This window comes from Saimiri boliviensis, chromosome 5, assembly GCF_048565385.1.
Source record: "Saimiri boliviensis isolate mSaiBol1 chromosome 5, mSaiBol1.pri, whole genome shotgun sequence".
NCBI lineage: Eukaryota > Metazoa > Chordata > Mammalia > Primates > Cebidae > Saimiri > Saimiri boliviensis.
In genome coordinates, this window is record NC_133453.1 from 14,108,943 (window position 1) to 14,129,365 (window position 20,423).

Here is a 20,423-nt window from a genome sequence, read left to right on the forward strand (position 1 = left end):
GATCATACTCTTCTCCTGTTCAAAAATAGTCATTGGGCTGGGTGTGGTGGCTCACACCTGTAATACTAGCACTTTGGGAGGCTGAAGTGGGCAGATCACTTGAAGTCAGGAGTTTGAGACCATCCTAGCCAACATGGTGAAACCCCATCTCTTCGAAAAATATAAAAATTAGCCGGGCATGGATCTTGTAATCCCAGTTACTTGGGAGGCTGAGGCAAGAGAATCTCTTGAGTCCAGGAGGTGGCGGTTGCAGTGAGATCACGCCATTGCACTCCAGCCTGGATGACAGCGAGATGCTGTCTGTAAATCAAGAAAGAAATAGTCATTGAATCTCTATTACCTGCAGAGTAAATTGCAAACTCCTTTGGCAGCATGAAGCATTCTGCAGTCTGTCTATGGCCTGATGGCCTGATTTGTGCTTTTTCTCAAGCAGATTCACTTCCCTTGACTCTTTTCCTGCATATGTACTTATTCATTCACATAAGGATGGAACATCTAATTAATGAACAGGTCTTATGCTGAGTCCTGGAGAGAGAAATTATCATGTTCTCTTTCCCCAAGTTTTTAGTGTTTAACTGGGGGGACAGCCAAGTAAACAAACAATTATCATCCAGGCAGATAAACTCTGTACCAGTGTTGGGCACAACATGCTGCAGGGAAGAATTTCTGGAAGAAGTGGTATTTTTTAGCTCTTGAAGACCAAATGAATACGAATTGGGTGAAGAAGGCCTGGAATGAGACAAGATTCCCAGACAGTAAAACAGCATGTAGAAAGGAGTAATGAGTATCAGGGATTAGATTGTTTTGTTTTATAACCTTCATTTTTTCCATTTATGCTGTTGATTGCAATCTAAAAATACATATACTGTTTAGTGTGTTTATTCAGTTTTTTAGAAGTTGGCAAAATACAGCTTTCAGGCTGAATCTGGCTTGGTTTTGTACAGCTTGAGAGTTAAAGATGGGTTTTACATTTTTAAAAGGTTGTTAAAAACAAAATAAAAAGCAAAGAAGCATATGCAACAGGGATCATATGTAATCCACAAAGCCTAAGATACTTCCTACCTAGCCTAAATGGAAACTGTTTATGGACCCATTATGTCTCTTCCTGCCACTAAACTGTAACTTTCAACATGACTAGAAAACTGAGTCTGCTTTGTTTGCCTCTGCATAGTCAGGACATAGCAAAATGCCTAATCTGTTTTTTATTTTATTAAGTAAAAAGTAATTGTTGGGTACATAAATGTCATATGACTGGACAGACAGGCCAAGTGCAGGTGGTGAACAGGCTTGTATGTCAGTTTAAGAAGTTTCCATTCTCAAAGCACAAAGAGCTTTGGAAAGATTTTAAGCTAAGAATTTCATTTGTTCATCTGAATTTTATAAAACATTTAAATCCTCCTTCATGGAGGTTTCACTGACTAGCCGAGTTGCTGTATTTTCTGCTTCCTTCAACTCCTACAAAGCTCTGGCAGCACAGTGAGGAGGCCAAGGGTGAGGCCCATCTCTCCCATTTCCTATCAGAGTGACATTTGGCAATAACTTGACCTCCCTGTTCCCCATCTGTAAAATGGGATGATTGCAATAGCAGTACCTACTCCTAATGCTATTTATTTATTTATTTTTTGAGACGAGTCTCACTCTGTTGGCCAGGCTGGAGTGCAGTAGCATAATCTCAGCTCACCGTAACCTCCGCCTCCCGGGTTCAAGCAATTCTCCTGCCTCAGCCTCCCATGTAGCTGGGATTACAGGTGCCTACTACTACAACTGGCTAATTTTTATATTTTTAGTAGAGATGGGGTTTCACCATGTTGGCTAGGCTGGTCTCGAAGTCAGCCTCCCAAAATACTGGGATTAAAGACATGAGCCACTGGGCCCAGCCTACTTCTAGGGTAATTGTGAGCATTAAATGAGTCAATATTTGTAGAACTTAGAACAGTACCTGCACATGAATACTACTTACATTGTTGTTAAATATTACAGCATACTGACTTGCACTTACATTATTTTTTTTTTTCTACATATGCCTAATTGTCCCACCCAGACTCCTTGCGGAGAGGACAGTGACTTGTTATTGTGCTTATCTGTATATTTAATATCTCTTCCACATTTAAAGTGAATAGCTTTAAGTCAGAAATTCAGATTTAGAAAAAAAAATGGATCGGCTGGGTGTGGTGGTTCATGACTGTAATCCCAGCTCTTACAGAGGCAGAGGCGGGTGGATAGCTCGAGCTCAGGAGTTCGAGACCTGCCTGGGTAATATAGCGAGACCCTGTTCTCCAAAAAAAAAGGATCACACTGAAATTAGGGAGGCCTAGTTACTGGTTCTTTTTTTTTGTTATTCTTCTTCAATCTGTGCCCCTTGGTTATGCATTTGAAAAGTCTAAGGAAAACACATAGAACAGCTTTGATGCATACTCTGGGTGAGTAAAATAATTTTGTTGGAAGCATAGAAATAGCCCCATAGCATGTGTCCTTCTATGCTTTACAAAAGGAATTCTTCAATTGCAAATTAGTACTCATTGTGCATTTGTACTGTGAGAGCCAAATTTCTGCTTATGTAGGCAGAGATATGCTATTCATATTTTTTCCAAAATGTTTCTAACACTACTTAAATAATCTAAAATAGTCTAGTGAAGTAGTGTCTATGCAGACAGTTTATGAGGACTGGAGATTGGGGCCAGTATTTTTTTTTTCATATGTTGGCTTAGACTAGTCCTAGCAGAGTTTTCTAAAAGTCACATTACTTTCTTTCTCATTGCTAAAAATGAAATGCAATATTCTTTTTGTACTATAACTAGACTATCTCTTCAACACCTGGTTAGATGGGGACTACCCAAAAGGCTTTTACTTCCTAACTTGCCAGTTAGTCAGTCTTTATATTCTGGTCTACAGCACCCTGTGCAAATTTTTTTCCTTTTTTTAAGGTTTGGCAGTACATGTGAAGGTTTGTTATATCCTTATGTGCCACGCATATAAATATTTGTTGAATACGGTCTCATTTCTCAAAAGTCATTTCAAATATCTCAAAACTTAACATAATTTTGCAACTGTAAACATATTTTTCTTTTATTCCTTTCTTGTGATGACACATTTGTTTTTAATCCTTTCCAGCTATAAGAGTCTGATCTGTAAATGTATGTTTTACCCAGCAGTTCTCTGTTTTTCTAAAGTTGCTTGGGATTACATTTGATCAAGAAGACTGCAAGGGAGGGCTTCTGAAAATCTGGTTTTATATCGGTTGTATTGATCATATCACAAAAACTGCCATAAAAAGGGCCCAAATAACGTGAAATAATGTGAATGGGTTTGAATTTTAGCCTAATAGCCACATTTAACGACAGTCTTTCAAAAGAGTTACATTTTCATTGAAGCATTTCTTTTTAGTAATTATTCTCCAAAGGATTTTGAACAGAAGTTTTTAGATGGAATCAGAAGAAATTATCCTGGTAGTCAACAGAATAAAGTTGAATTTGAGACGGGTATTTCAACATCAGCCAGACAACAATTTTAATGTGAATTTTTTTTTTAGGGTTTAGTTTTCCTCATACTTGGCAAAGAGGGAGTTTTGAGGCTTATAAAAACTGCTGACGATTCAAATATAGCAAATCAAAATGCAGAATTAACTCATAAATAAAATGTTACACATTGAGGAGGCAACATATGGTAGAAGGTGACTCAGTTCTGGTGCTGCTCAGCCACCAACTGGCTGTGTGACTTGGGCAGGTAACCAAACACTGGCCCTCAATGTCCTTGTTTGTCAACTGAAGGGATTTGCCTGGATAATTTCTTTCTTTTTTTTTTTTTTTTGAGACGGAGTTTTGCTCTTGTTACCCAGGCTGGAGTGCAATGGCGCAATCTCGGCTCACTGCAACCTCCGCCTCCTGGGTTCAGGCAATTCTCCTGCCTCAACCTCCTGAGTAGCTGGGATTACAGGCATGCACCACAATGCCCAGCTAATGTTTTGTATTTTTAGTAGCGACGGGGTTTCACCATGTTGACCAGGATGATCTCGATCTCTTGACCTGGTGATCCACCCGCCTCGACCTCCCAAAGTGCTTGGATTACAGGCTTGAGCCACCAGGCCCAGCCTGCGTGGATAATTTCTTAGCCTGAGAATCAGCTCTGATGTTCTGATTCCAAATAAGCAATTATTTACCTTTGAGACCTGGTTCTCCTTTGTCCCCTATTAAGTGGGATATCTGAGAAGGCCCAGGATTTCCTTTATCTCCCTGTTCCCCCTTGGCTCCTGGGGTTCCTCTCTGGCCCTTCACTCCTGGAATTCCAAGGCTTCCTAACAGACAGGAGTAACAACATCAGGTCCTTCATTCTTTAAGTAGTTCATAGGGATTAAAAAGTTGGCAGTGCTTATAATAAAACAGAACAAATGAAACAAAAAACTCTAACGGTGCTGAGAACTTGGTAAACAGTTTTCTCAGGCAGGCAGCCTCATAAGGGTAGTGGTATAAAGCCTGCAGGGAGAAAATAGGATTCCATTCAAATGGAAAAAAGGAACACCGAAAACAGCAAAATAAGATACTGTTGCTCTCTCAGAACTATTCCTCCAAAGAAATATAACTTTTTTTTTTTTTTGCTGCAAAATAAATGAATATTGTTTCTGCTTCCTACTATCTAGAAAGAGACTCCATCACTTACCCTTCTGCCCTGGCATGCCTGGGTTCCCAGGGGGCCCTGGAGAGCCAATGGCTCCAGGAAAGCCCATCATCCCAACCATTCCATCTTCACCTATGGAAACAAATTAACACAAAGCAGCGCATGTTGTACAGAGTGAGAAAAGCAAAATATTCCATATGCTAAAATAAATTATACTTAGAAGTAGAGATTGAGAGTTGAAAAAATGGCCTCTGTATATAGTAAAATTACCATATTAGTCCAGGAGATGGGTTGGTAAATGGTCTTTTAAACTCATCTCTGTGGAGTCATGAATAAAGATAGAATATGTGGAAATTTTGGAGCATTCTATCCTACCATGCCCTGACCAGTAACTTTCTATTATATCCCTTCACTTTATTTTCTTCGTAACACTTGTCTCAAGTTGAACTTAGACTTTCAATGTTTGTATTGTTGCTCTTCTGCTATGAGAAGGGGAGACTTGTCCACTGACTGATGTGTCTCTGGGGTCTGGAATAATGCTGGCACGTGATCGTAGCCCAGTAGGATGAGTGAAAGGATAATGTGCTGATTAAATTGTTCCGGGTTATTCTCTGGATGGGAGACCAGTGAGGTTTTTACACCTTGAGGGAACAGAATATTCTCCCCAAACATATAAACAATAAACATAGCCATTAAATTAAAACAATTATACAGAAATATGATGAACGACTTTATGGCAACAAATTAGATAACTTAGACAAAATGGACAAGTACTTAGAGAAACAATACCAAAACTGACTCCAGAAGAAAGAAAAAATCTGAATATACCTATAACAAATGAAGAGATTGAATTAGTTATTTAGAGACTTCCCACAAGGAAATGCCCAGACCCAGATAACTTCACTGGTGAATTCTACCAAATGTTTAAAGAGTGTCAATTCTTCACGAGCTGTTCCAGAAAATACAAGAGGAGGAAGCACTTCCCAGCTTGTGCTGTCAGACCAGCATTACTCTGATGCCAAAACCAAAGATAACACAAGAACACTATAGACCAATATCCTTTCTCAATATAAATGCAAAAATTCTCAACAAAGTACTAGCAAAAGTATTATAATGGTAGCATATTAAAAGGATAACACAGCAAAAATAGCCACATCCTGGGGAATTGTGAAATGTGTTCATCCCACCACCACTGTTCCCTGCACCCTGGCCCCTGGTTTCTTACAAATAATTTAGAAGAAAAATCTTATATTAACTGAAGTAAAAGCATAGAGTCAAAAGCATATGACTAGGTAGTTGACAGAGCTACCTTAAGAGGAATAGGACGTAAGAAGAAAAATAGAAACACAAAAAAGGATACCTGGTGGCCCTAAAATTCCTGGATTTCCTGGATATCCTTTTTGACCTGGCGGTCCCGTCTTGCCCTGATGGCCTGGCCTTCCTGGTGATCCAGTTTCTCCAGGAAATCCTGATCTATCCAAGCCTGGAATTCCTGGGTCTCCCTTTGTCCCTGTTTTACCTCTTCTGCCTGTGTATGAATAAATGAATGAACAAATGAATGAACCCACAAATGCTTTCCCCACTAACTTCAGAAATACATATATATTTAAGACAGTCTCCCTCTGTTGCCCAGGCTAGATTGCAGTGGCGTGATCTTGGCTCACTGCAATCTCTGCCTCCTGGGGTCAAGTGATTCTCCTGCCTAAGCCTCCCAAGTAGCTAGGACTACAGGCATGCACTCCAACGCCTGGCTAATTTTTGTATTTTTAGTAGAGATTGGGTTTTGCCATATTGGCCAGGCTGGTCTTGAACTCTTGACCTCAAGCGGTCCGCCCGTCTTGGCCTCGCAAAGTGCTGGGATTTCAGGCATGAGCCACTGCACCTGGCCACTTCAGAAATATTTTGTGGCTGTAACTATTTAGCTTTGTGATTTGTGGTAACTGCACACTTATGCGTGTGTGTGTGTGTGTGTGTGTGTTTGTATGTGTGTGTGTATTTAAGGTCCTCTCTGTAAAATTTCTGAGCTCCCTTCTGGCTCTAACTTTCTCTGCTCCAATGACTCATGCAGTAATAAAAGTGTAGCGTTTATATCTAGTTTCTAGTCCTGCAGGCACATTCTGGGACCTATGAGTGCTGCTCACTCTGTATCCTACAAAAGACATACAGAGCCATTCATGTGGAGGGAAGCCACTGGATGCCTCCGGAAACAATAATAATGCCACTATACTAGTTAAAATTTTGGTCAAAAATTGATTTGTGAACATATAAGCAGTATGATAGACCACAGACATTAACTGATTTATAAATAACTTTTTTTTTTTTTCCAGGAACAGTTCATCAGATCTGATTGAGATAATCAAAAAAGATAAAGTAAGTTTCCCACCATCTGGAACATCTAGCCTGCATCATTTAGATTTATTTTTGTTTTTTTCTTTTATATTGTGTATAAAACAATCAACTACATATTTTAGTTTATAACTTTTTAAACTGGTACCATTGCATACATTTGCTCTATTGTAATAATAAGGATACATTTACCACTTTAATATACTTATGAAAGTATTAAAGGTAAGATGTTTTCTGAAAATTTATATGTATGTAATATATGTAAACACACACCAATCTCTCTCTGTCTTCAGCGTTCATATTTTCTTGCATAAAAGACACAAGGAAACTCACTATATTAACTTCAGGTTTCTTCCTTTATAGGTGGTATACATTACTGTGTGCAATAAATCCATGGCAGCAAGGTTTATATTTCTGAAGTATTTCTCACTGAACAACGGTCAGGACTTGTTGCTGGACAGTTCCCATGTTAGGCAGAAAAGCACAGAGCAGGAGTCTCATGCCTCCTGCCCATCTGGCGGCCAGTTTCGAGGCCCTCCTCCTACCTTGTTGCCCTTTCAATCCATTTAATCCTGGAAGTCCTTGGGCACCCCTTGGACCTTCTATGCACCTTCCTTGGGGTCCTTGTTCTCCAGGTGGCCCAGGCTGCCCTGGATCTCCTGCGAAAGAAAGCCCAAGTATATACCCAGGTGCTAGAACTTAAGGTCTTGGCATTGCTACACCAATCATGCTTCTGTTAACTTTTTTCCACCTAAATCCGACGTACATTTACTACCACTAATATGCCTTTTGTAGAGGGCACTCTTTAAAAAGGAAAGAAGGAAGGAAGAAGGGAGAAATGTAGGGCAGGAACATTGGATGAGAAAATAATTAGGCTCCACAGATTCTATTTCTTGAACCAGAAGCTTTATTTGAGAATTCTTCATTCTTAGAACACCTAGGCATTCAGTCTGCTGCATTTTAGCTGAGCTCACAGTGGAGAAAAGTAACGACACTTGCTATTGTACCTCGTGGTCCATCAAGCCCTTCATTTCCTGGAGTTCCAGGGAGACCTGGAAGTCCAGGGAGTCCAATTTCTCCATGTTCCCCAGAATTGCCTCTTTCTCCTGGAAAACCTGGTGTTCCTGGTCCTCCAGGCATGGCTAGTGCTGGCTCTCCCTATAGCACAGAAATTATATATTACTATAGAATACTTCCAAATCCTCACTGCTATTGACTGGTCTCTGTCATTGAGGCTCTAAGTCCCTTTTATACAGCCACCACCATGCCATCAACTTTCCTTTTTGAACTCTAGTTGCTAACTTTTCCACAAGATTATGCTTAATAACACTTCAGGATATATAGCCTCCACTTTTTCAGAAGACTATGGGATTGTCTAAAGAGAAAAACCTAGATGTCTTTACTTTTAATAGTTTTTCTCATAGCTACCCACATTTCTTTTTAGAGTTGTCTCATTTTAAACAGTCTGAGTGTTTATGAAACCATTAAAGATGGTATAAAGATGAAATGTGCATTCTGGCACTTCATATTTTCCTTTCTAAAAGGGAAGATGATCCAGAAAAACATTAAAACATTTTAATATCTTCATCATCTACAAATATATTGATAATTTCTACATCTAGAGTGTTCTGCCAGGTGGGTGCATACAAACTGGCCAATTAATGGTCACCTGCCCTCTCCCCTGTGACAGTTTGAGTTTAAATTTTTGCATACCTTGGCTCCTGGGAGGCCTGGCTTTCCAGGTAACCCAGGATCTCCCATTTTTCCAGGACAACCCAGTGATCCTTTTGTACCTGGAAAACCTTGATCTCCTACAGAGAAAAAACAATAAACATTGTTGTAGAATTAGTCTTATTGAAAGATTCTGAGCAGTAACCCTCTTATCCCTCAACCAGCCAGAGATGCTTTTATGAAAGTTTAAATGATAATAAACCAATTGAGAAATAAGCAATTTTTTAAAAGTTCAAATTACATTGGTTCCCAATTTAAAAAATAACATTTTCCCTTTTGTTGTTAAGTATGGCTATAATCTTGATTCATCAATTCTTCAAACCTGGTTGACCAGTTGACTTTGTTTTTGAGGTATACTTTACACAGAGTATACAGGTAAATGGATTTTTATATGTGTATATATTCGTGCAAGCATGACCTAGATTAAGCAATAGAGATTTTTCAGCAACCCAGGTAGACTTTCTCAACAGGGGTTGTTTAAGAGAATTAAGTCCTAATGTCCCTATAGCATCCATTGCATGTAAGGGGTTAACTTCTTATGCATTTATAGTAGGTGAATTGAGAAAGGGGTCACACACATTTTCTATGTTCTCTGGTTCAGAAGAGGAAGCCCTGGTGAAACAAGACTGCATTCAGACAGCTCCTTTAGACCCTAATTTGACCAATAATTAATTTGCAGTTAGTTCATAGAATTCATTAGGTTCAGTTGTGAAATTGTAAATCTGTACTTTCAAGGATCTCGTGGGTTAGTTCTGGTTCCCATAGTCAACCATCTTCTTCCAGAGAGTCAATTCATAGAGTTACAAAGTAGGGATGTAATTTGTTAATGCAGGGTCCCAGAGGAATGAGGTACAAATGTGAGCCAGGTTCCATTACTTCGCAGATCATTAGGAAGAAAACCAAGAAATTGTATTCAAAGCCATTTTTGAGACAACATGAGAAATGTAATTATGTTTGCCATCTCAAATACTCATAAATTGAAATTAATATTCTCATATTTGTGCAGAATTAATGTATAATAAACATTAATGACATACTAATCCAAGAGCTGGAACACCAAAAAAAGGATGCCATTTTAACAAACATTTTAAATAATATTGTAACAAACATGAAATTATCATAAAACTTAACAGTTAGTTCTATGTGAGAATCCAGGGACTCAGGTTACTTATATGTCATCTTGGACAGGACTTTGATGTAATTGTCAAGGGACAGGCTTATGTCATTGTGTGAGCTCTCAGTGTCTAGATTTTTTTTTTTTTTTTTTTTTTTTTTAAGGAGAGACAGCACTTTTTTCCTAAAGGAAAATAACTTCTGTAATTTATTTAGAAGTGTGTGGGGAAATCAGCTATTTGTGATTTAATAGTTACTTTATTATATAAAAAACGTACTGTATAAATGTAAAAGGTGCAGGCATTTATTGAGAAGTACCAAAAATGTCCTTAAAATCCAGTAATCAAGAATTACTATTACCATTTTGGTGAATTTCCTTCTAGTTGTTTTCTATGTGTTTTGAAAAATACAATTGAGATGATATTGCATAAATCAATTGCCTTTTCACCTAACATTATTATAAGATTTTTTACTATTTAAGGCTCTTGGAAAACTTTTTTTTTTTTTTTTCCCCAAAAAGAGTCTTGCTCTGTCGCCCAGGCTGGAGTGCAGTAATGCAATCTCAGTTCACTGCAACCTCTGCCTCCTGGGCTCAAGTAATTCTCCTGCCTCAGCCTCCTGAGCATCTGGGATTACAGGCACATGCCACTGCACCTGGCTAATTTTGTATTTTCAGTAGAGACGAGTTTTACCATGTTGGCCACACTGGTCTCCAACTCCTGACCTCAAGTGATCTGCCTGCCTTGGCCTCGCAAAGTGCTGGAATTACAGACGTGAGCCACTGCACCCAGCCAGAAAATGTTTTACAGAGTATTATAGGTATTTCCTATTTTACTCATTTTGTATCTTATGTCCTATTTGTATCTTTACATTGTATTTTACTTATTTTATTTATGCATATGTATATATTCTAAATATCCACAATAAACTTTATGTTTAAAAAATTTTTTAATTTACCCTTAGGTCCAGGAGGCCCAGGAAATCCAATTCCTGGAATTCCTGGTTCACCATCAGGCCCTGGAAGACCAGGATCTCCATATTTCCCCGTGGATCCAGGGATACCTTAAAAACAAATACATATATGCATATCCACATCAGCAACTTTTCTTCATCTTGTTTTAAAAGAAAATGTCTAAGTTATCAGTGTCATCCTATCCCTTTTGCACATTAAGAAAATTTTTTTAACCCAACCCCAATCATATGCTCCTCCTCTGTGCCCCTATCCAATGGACTAATCTTTAGGAACTGCAAATAATTTTGTAAATAAGATTTAATTCCTAACAAGAAGTATTCTAGATGTCTTGAACTATGTAAGTCTCCTTCTACACATGCAAAACTCAGTTTTAGATCACATTGGCAAAGACCTTCAATTTTCAAATGAAGATGCTATGGAAAATATCCTAATAAATTGCCAGTAAGCAAACATCACTTCCCCGCCCCCTCCGCCCCCACCAAAACTCCATATGGTTGTTCTGCTCTAGAATTCCTCTTAAGTAGTTTTATAGGTTCTTCTCTGGAACCTTTATGTTAGAAGCACCAGTGAGAATAATTTGGATAACCTCAGAGAACTACAGCACGTCCCCAGCCTGCTTAATTATCAGATAGGACACTGCCCTGTGCTCTCTTTTGGAGCCAATGAATACATTTTTTTTCTTATAATGGAGACAGTATTTTTTTTTTTTGAAAGAGTCAGGGTGTTGTCTGATGCCATGCATCAGACTTGGCATAGGGTACTCACCAGGTGGACCTTGGGGGCCAGCGAGGCCAGGGGCCCCTGGAGGTCCTGGTGGGCCTGGAACTGGTGTTGAAACACTGACTTCTCCCCTAGGACCTTAAGGAAATTTGTGATCATAAGATTGGGGTATATAAATATTGAAGCTTTTCTTAGATGATAGGGGAAAATATGATTATAAAGGTTTTATAAACAAAGAAAATTTTTTTTAAAAAACCGTTTTCACAGGCTTCAAAACTAGCTTAAGGACCACCAACCCATTGAAACTTTCTTACTGAGTCAACAAATATTTATGAGTTTAGACTATTGTCTAAACTCTGTTTTAACCTGTTTCCTGTTCTGAGATAACTCACAGATTACAGTCCTAACTTTACCACCTTATATTAGGATTAGAGACAAGTTCTGTTTAGAAATAACTCCAAAAACATTTATTGTATTTTATTTCACAATGAAAATCATATTTGCTTCAGCCTCAAAGAGTTTGTTTGTGTAAATGAAATGAGCACTGGCAGCGAGCTGCATTTTTTTCCTAAATGGGAAATTAATAGCCCAACATGCTGGTCTATTGAAAATAGCCTGTCCAAGAAAACTGATAATATGGAATTAGGTGTAAACATTGGTAAATACTGATAGGATACTTATTTATTGGAGGACTAGTTTCCACAGGAAGGCTATTTTTGATATGGGCAAGGCTGACGTGGGTTTGTGAACTTGGACAGTTTTCTTAACCTCTCTGATAGGTTCCTCATCTGTCACAGGGGAAGGGATGCCTATCCAGCAGATAAGAACTTGAGATAATATTCTAACCACAGCAGCAAACATTAAAACATGTTTAGTGATAAGTGTTGGCCATATAGTCACTTATTTATAGAAAAACAGGTTTACAGTATGTGATGGGACAACTTTGATAATAATATATTTTATGACAATGGAGTTATTTAGTAAAGATTCACACTTAGAAATAACAGAAGGGGCCAGGGGCGGTGGCTCACACTTGTAATCCCAGCACTTTGGGAGGCCAAGGCGAGTGGATCACTTGAGGTCAGGAGGTCAAGACCAGTCTGGCCAACATGGTGAAACCCCATCTCTACTAAAAATACAAAGATTAACCAAATCCCAGCTACTTAGGGGGCTGAGGCATGAGAATCCCTTGAACCCACGAGGTGGAGGTTGCAGTGAGCTGAGATCACACCACTGCACTCCAGTCTGGGTGACAGAGCAAGACTCCATCTCATAAAACAAAACAAAAAAACAACAAAAGAGCATTTGATAATGGATCAAAACAGGGCTAAATAAACTTCTGCTGTAAAGAGCCAATAGTAAGTAATTTAGTCTTTGTGATCCAAATCTACTCAACTACGCAATTCAGCCATTGTAGCATAAAAGCAGCCAGAGACAGTATATGCAGGAGTGTGGCTGTGTTCTAAGAAACTATATTTATGGGTACTCTCATTTGAATTTCATGTAATTTTCATGCATCACAAAATATCATTAAACATTTTTTTCAGTCATTTGAAAATGTGAAAACCATTCTTGGCTTGTGGATCATATAAAATCAGGCAGTGGGCTGGACTTGGACTGTGGGCCACCACCGTTTGCTAGTAACTGGATTAGAACAGCAGTCTCCTTTGGTCAGGCGTGGTGGCTCACATCTGTAATCCCAGCACTTTGGGAAGCCGAGGCAGGTGGATCACCTGAGGTCAGGAGTTCGAGACTAGCTTGGTCAACATGGTGAAACCCCGTCTCTACTAAAAATACGAAAATTAGCTGGGTGTAGTGGTGGGTGCCTGTAATCCCAGCTGCTCAGGATACTGAAGCAGGAGAATCATCTGAACCTGGAGGCAGAGGCTGCGATGAGCTGAGATTGCACCATGGCACTCTAGCCTGGGCGAAAGAGCAAGACTCTGTCTCAAAAAAAAAAAAAAAAAAAAAAAAAAGAGAGAGAAAAGAAAAAGAATAGCAGCCTCCAAAATAAGGTACAGATAAACATAGATATTTACTTATTTGATATATAGAGAAAGTCATAAGATTTACATACATGTGTGGACAAAAATGATGCATATGTTTATAACATATAAGGTTGTGCACTCAGAAAGTTTTACCCATGAAGGAAGACCATGTAAAATGATTTAGAGACCACAGTTTATTAGGTCTCACCGTTTAAAGTGATTTTATTTATTTCTTTATTTTTCAGACAGTGTCTTAGTCTGTCACCCAGGCTGGAGAGCAGTAACATGGTCTTGGCTCACTGCAGCCTCCACCTTCCAGGTTCAAGTGATTCTCCTACCTCAAACTTCCAAGTAGCTGGGACTATGGGTGTGTGCCACCATGCTCAGCTATGTTTTTGTATTTTTAGTAGAGATGGGAGTTTGCCATGTTGACCAGGCTGGCCTTGAACTCCTGACCTCAAGTAATCTGCCCACCTTGGCCTTCCACAGTGCTGGGATTATAGGTGTCAGTCACTGTGCCCGGCCTAAAGTGATTTTAGAAGTAAAAAATGACCATGGTGGCATTATTTGCCTAAAACTGTCAGTAGCATGCTATTCTGAACTTTAGTTACACTCCTGAATCCAGAACTAGGGCCAGTATATGTGTATCCCCAAAGTTACTTGGACTTTTAAACTATTATCATGCTATTTTTCTTCTTTTGTCTTAGATATTTTAAAGTTTTATTTATAAAGTGCCTATTGAGTTATGGATCAAAAACATTAAATCTGTGGCTGGGCACAGTGGCTCACGCCTGTAGTCCTAGCACTGTGGGAGGCTGCAGCAAGGATTGTTTGGGGCTAGGAGTTGGAGACAGCCTGGGAAACACAGCAAGATCCTGTCTCTACAAAAAATAAAAATAAAATATAAATTAGCTGGTTGTGGTGACATGTGCCGATAGTCCCAGCTACTCAGGAGACCGGGTGTGAGGATAGATTAAACCCAGAAATTTGAGGATGCAGTAAACTATGATTATGCCATTGCACTCCAACCTGGTCAACAGAGTGAGATCCTGTCTTTGAAAAAAGCCCCAAAAAACAAATCTGCATTAACGCTTAGGGTCTATTCATTTCATATCTTTATGTAAGTAATAGATACAGAATATTCTAGGAAATTTCAGTTGAATTGCCCAGTAATGGAGAAAAAATTTCTCTAACATACCCTACATGTTTTTTCCTGGTATCTGCGAGTTGATATATTCTATTCATTAGAAGCAAGTTTCTACATTTTTCTTAGTCTTGGAAAAGCCTCGTTAGCTCTAGAAAACATCAACCCACTCCATCGGAAAACAGGACTGGAAAGAAAACTAACCAACCGGCTTCTCCGGGTGGTCCAGGGGCTCCAGGAACTCCTTGACTGCCCTTGGGACCAGGCTTTCCTTGGGGTCCATAGCCAGGTGGTCCAGCTGGTCCTGCAGGTCCTGGGAACCCAGGGGAGCCAGGATCCCCTGGAGGACCTTGGTCCCCCTTCTCACCACTCAGAGCCTGTGACAACAGGAATGTGTTTGAATCGTGCTTCATTCCAGTATCTTCTTAGAACAGGTTAATCGTCCTCCAAATATGAATACCAGTTAGGCTGTCATTGAGATCTTGAATTAAAAAGCGTTTGGCATTTGATGGGAATTATTACTAAAATAAGAGCACTGCGGGTTTCTGCCGTTTTATAAACCTTTGGAGTGAAGCAACATTTTTTGAGCTTGAAACTGCCTTGAGTCCCACTGAGACGGGTCTCCCATATGATAATAGCTACTAAAACTACCTTCAAACTGACCAATAGTTCAAATGACTTTAGGGGCGATATTCATCGTAATGTTACATTTTTTAAATAAAATGAGTACAGCAAACCCCATCTCTACTAAAAGTTTGTGTTTTCACCAGGTATTTTCATGACAGAGGAGATTTCCCACCTCCATTTTCTCTCTTGAACTGTGTAGTTTTTAAATTTTCATATGCTACAACCTTGAAAATTATTTGTATCTTTAAAAGAAGTTGAATTTGACAAAATAATGTAAGCCCTCTTCCTTCCCATCATGGCCTCCCGAAATAAACCTGACTCAATTTTTCATTGTTCAGTATCATCAGATGGCTAAGTGGTCTGTCTCCTTTTTTTAAGTCAGGGTGTAAGACTCAACAAATCACCGCCTTGATTTTTCTCTCATGTACTTCATGGAGCAGGTTTACCAGAACTTATAAAGAAAAATTGGTGAGATACAAATAGGGACATCATACAAATTCTCTTAATACTAGACCAACAGAATTCTAGCACTGTTGCTTTATAAATGTAACTACCGCAAAGTAGCCTGGGACTTGGCCAAGGCAGGGTCTGAGAAGTGCTGGTCTCGTAGATGCTGCCAGCCAGAAAGGGCTTTGTAGTCAAAAGCATTTAGGAAAGACTGGATAGCTTGTCTTCATGTGGAAGACTCACAATTCATATTCTGATATTAAAGGGTCTGTAAATGAACTTTTAAATTTGTTTAACAGGTTTCTCCAAACCTGTTTGAGATAAATCTTTTATTGGATTATACAGATTAGCCCCAGGAGAAACTGGTATTTCATAGAATAGTTTGAGCAGCATCCCTTGCAAACCTCTTGTAAATACATTATGATGAGAGGTGTTCACTCTCTCTGTAACATTTTAAAATAGATCTTGGGGCCGGGTGCAGTGGTTCATGCCTGTAATCCCAGCACTTTGGGAGGCCAAGGCAGGCAGATCACCTGAGGTCAGGAGTTCGAGACCAGCTTGGCCAACATGATAAGCCTCTATCTCTACTAAAAATACAAAATTAACGGGGCATGGTTGCACATATCTGTAATCCCAGCAACTCGGGGAGGCTGAGGTGGGAGAATTGCTTGAATCCAGGAGATGGAGATTGCAGTAAGCCGAGATCATGCCATTAATGACAAAACATTTAATCCCTTTATTTGACTACCATACCCTGAAATATGCTGTCTCTTATGCATTTAGTTTTATTTAAAAGTATGGACATTGCCCCCAAAACATTTACTAAAACTTCCCACTATATATCATTTTCTGAACTTTTCAATAGACTCATTTGATGCAAATATGGAACTGTAATTTGTGTATGAGATGGGGCCATTATCAATGTAGAATTTTGATTGGGTGACATCACTGAATGCTACCTATTTATTTTGTCAAAATACTGTAACTATTTGCTTGGGTTATTTCTGCTCATTTGAAGATGCTTCATTCTTCAGTTAGAGTGGTGAATCATGTTGAGCAGCCAGCCATTTTTGGAAAATACTTTTATCTCTTAACTTCAGAGTACTTCATTTATAGGGAGGGTAAAGTTGCTAGATACCAACCAGTTCGCCTTTAGGTCCTGGTAATCCTTTCACTCCTGGTGTTCCAGGAATTCCATCCAAGCCCTTTCTCCCAGGTTGCCCTCTTAGCCCCGGGTCCCCTGGGGCACCCACTTGCCCCTTAGGCTGAAGTGTTTCGCCTTTTTCTCCTTTCAGTCCTGGGTCACCCTGGGCACCTGGGAATCCCTAGGGTAGTACAGAAATGAATCTGCATTGTATTTTGATACAATTCTTCTTGTGTCAATCTTAAAAACAGTGTGAACAAGAACTTTTGAAATTTAACATGAACTTTCCAACACACTTGTTTTGATCCACAACTATTATTTCAAGTTTTTGTTTGTTTTGCTTTAACTTCCAAAACTGAAAATAATTCAGTGAGATAGTACAATTCAAGACAATACACACAATAATATAATTCAATATCATAGAACAATCACCATAATTCATGTTATGTTTGAATACTGGTAAGTTTTAACAAGCCTCTCTGAATAATTTGATCTAAGTATATTTATCTATAAGTTTTTGATTCCTAATGACAATCAAGATTTTAATTTTTAACAGACTTATTGAGGTATAATTTACATACTATAAAATTTCTCCTTTATAATAGTACAATTCAATGATTTTTAGTAAATTTATAGAATTATGCCACAATCACCACAATTGTGTTAAAACATTTCAATCACTCCCCCAAATTCCCTCAAACATTTGCAATGAATCTCTGTTCCACCCTCAGCCCCAGGCAACTGTTAATCTGCTTTCTGTTTCTGATACCATTTCAAACTATAAATTCATTAACTCATTCACTTAATCAGTCACACATTTATTCATTTAATCAGCAGTTATCTATTAAGTGCCTACTGTTTGCAAGGCACCAAGTGGATAACCTAAGTGTGTTGCAACCGTATTTCCAGAGTGTGCAGTTTTTCAAATGGAAGCTAAAGATTTAAAAACATGAAATCTTACTGGAAATCCTGGAAGTCCTGTATTTCCTGGGGATCCTGGACTTCCTTTCAGGCCGGCTGCACCTTGTCTTCCTGCAAATCAATGAATTATTAACTAACTCCTCCTTGAACCAACTTTGAGTAATCACGGTAATACAATGTATAAAGAAAATAGAGTGTTTTCTTACGGAGAAAGAAAGACAACTTCTATCATAAAACATAAATGCAGTAAGAGAATGGGAGTAAATAACCAGAACAAGGGATCATGTAAAAAGTAACTCAGATCTTAGCTTCTTAAAATTTTCATCTTCATAATTTTAAGAAATTATATATATCTTTATTTTTCTGAGTATGTATTACTTTTAAAAGTAATATATGCTGATTGTCAGAAAATTATGCAGAAAGAAGTGACTAAAAATCACTCGTAAATCTGCCAGAAGATAATATTTGCTAAAGTTTAATGTATATTAGTCATAAACTTTTATATCTGTAACTGCGCAAGATTCATAAACACACTGTTTTGGAATTATAGTATATATATGCCAATAAGTATGAGTAAGTATGAATTTATAGCTTCATTATAAATGGCTTCATAGCAGCCTGTTTTGTTGGTGAGCCATGATTTATTTAGCTAAATGCTGTTTTTAGACATTTAGATGTTAGGCAGACATTTGTCAACTTTTGGCTGTTGTACACAATGCTTTGAAAGATGTCTCTAGATATTTAGGTCTCCAAATGTATCCAATTATTTCCTTTATAATTTTTTTTTTTTTTTTTTTTTTTTTGAGACGGAGTTTCGCTCTTGTTACCCAGGCTGGAGTGCAATGGCGCGATCTCGGCTCACCGCAACCTCCGCCTCCTGGGTTCAGGCAATTCTCCCGTCTCAGCCTCCTGAGTAGCTGGGATTACAGGCACGCGCCACCATGCCCAGCTAATTTTTTGTATTTTTAGTAGAGACAGGGTTTCACCATGTTGACCAGGATGGTCTTGATCTCTTGACCTTGTGATCCACCCACCTTGGCCTCCCAAAGTGCTGGGATTACAGGCTTGAGCCACCGCGCCCGGCCTATAATAAATTTTTAAAAGTATAATAGCAGAGCCAAATGATGACAAGCTTTACTAAGGTTTTGGATGTCTCTTGCCAAATTGTATTTTATTGCACAATTTTATACTTCTCGGAGGTATTTAAATATCTATGTAAGGATGATCCCTTTAAATGACCTTCTGGGTAGGTCTTTGGTCAGTTGATCAACATATATCTATTCAGATTCTATTTTGTGCAAGATATTGAGCTGGGATGTATATTTTTATAGTAATCCAAACCATTTTACAGCTTACAAAGCTTATTTGAGCTGTATCTGGATAGGCCAAACGTAGAGAAACTATGGAAATTACAACCATGCAATGAGTGATCAGCATCAGTGAGCTGCTCCCCTGCTCACACTGAGTCAAAGATAATACATAAGGAGAGTATACAATAATGATATTTTATCTTTTATTATTTTTTTCTCCATATTGCCCTCCTTCATTTTCTTCCTTTTGGTTTTTGTTTTAATAGAACATTTCCCCTAGGTCTCTGGATACTGAACAGGAATGACATGAGGAACAGCACCTACCTCCCTGACCCTCCTTCCCTCACAGGCCTGTGAGTCAGGGCAGGGGCAGCCATTGAAAGTAGCAGAAGCCTTCATAAAAGAGAAGTGAGTGGGATCTGAGGGGACAAAGGATCCCTGCCCAAGTGCATGTCATCCAGTGTCTGGCCACGGTGTCCATGGCTGCCACCATTAATCTTTCTTCTTTGGACTGAGACCCAGTCTCCCAGAAAACCCTGTGCCAATGCAGATGGCTACTAGATGGTGTTAATGTATAACATTCCCTATCCAGGTTGCCAGGTAGACCTTTGGATTAACTTTCCAAAAGCAGCCCCTGAGGAGGAGAGAGGTGACAGCATCCCAGTCAGGGGATGGAGGCGTGGAGAGCAAGAGCACACCTCCGGATTTGAGTTCAGCCTCTGCCACATTATTGGCTATGCCACCTGATTCCTCAGCTTCCTTATCTGTAAAATGAGGTTAATTAGAGCACCAACCTCTAGGGTTGATGTGAGAAATAAAGGAATGGAGACACATAAGATACTTAGAACAGTACCCAACGCACTGGTCAGTGGCTCTGTAACTTCACCTCTTACTGGTTAATGATACATAATTTGGTGACACTGTCTTGAAGACCAAGGTGCTGGTGGCAGAGTTAGGACTGTGGGTGGTAGCAAGGGAGAGGCCCTGTGTAGACAGGGGAGTGGCACAAGGGGCAGAGGAACCTAATCAATAAACAGACGTTTTGTACTTCAAGGTTTTGCCCATAGCCAATTCTGTGACTAAAGATGGGGAGGTCAAAAGCAGAGGTAGTGACAGCTGGGAGCAGCCATGCAGGGTGGAGAGTCCTGGCCTGGCACAGAGTTGTCAAGGGAAGGCCTGTGAATCATCCTTTATTTAAGACTCAGGACATGGCATAAAATGTCAATTTTTCTTTCAAAAATTGACTTAGTGGCTAATTTAAAAAACACTATGAGATTTTAAATAAAAATTCCAATTCCTTTCTTCTCATGAAAACTTGGAAGATTTATTAGTGCAGGGCCTAGCGTTT

The 20,423-nt window shown here is 39.1% G+C and overlaps 1 protein-coding gene across 3 annotated transcripts in view; it reads right to left on the reverse strand.

Annotated features, from left to right (window-relative positions):
* Nucleotides 1-20,423, reverse strand: part of COL4A3 (collagen type IV alpha 3 chain) — a 146,736-nt gene that overhangs the window by 23,201 nt on the left and 103,112 nt on the right. For 2 of the 3 annotated variants that reach the window (XM_003925461.4, XM_074398943.1), the window contains exons 24-34: nt 17,806-17,876; nt 16,843-17,025; nt 14,835-15,003; nt 11,540-11,632; nt 10,759-10,863; nt 8,671-8,768; nt 7,965-8,115; nt 7,503-7,616; nt 5,972-6,139; nt 4,654-4,743; nt 4,157-4,291 (exon numbers count right to left, since the gene is read on the reverse strand). In XM_003925461.4, coding sequence (XP_003925510.2) covers nt 4,157-4,291; nt 4,654-4,743; nt 5,972-6,139; nt 7,503-7,616; nt 7,965-8,115; nt 8,671-8,768; nt 10,759-10,863; nt 11,540-11,632; nt 14,835-15,003; nt 16,843-17,025; nt 17,806-17,876 — 1,377 coding nt within the window. The remainder of the gene's footprint in view (nt 1-4,156; nt 4,292-4,653; nt 4,744-5,971; nt 6,140-7,502; nt 7,617-7,964; nt 8,116-8,670; nt 8,769-10,758; nt 10,864-11,539; nt 11,633-14,834; nt 15,004-16,842; nt 17,026-17,805; nt 17,877-20,423) is intronic. The other variant, XM_039469578.2, reaches the window with a different exon arrangement.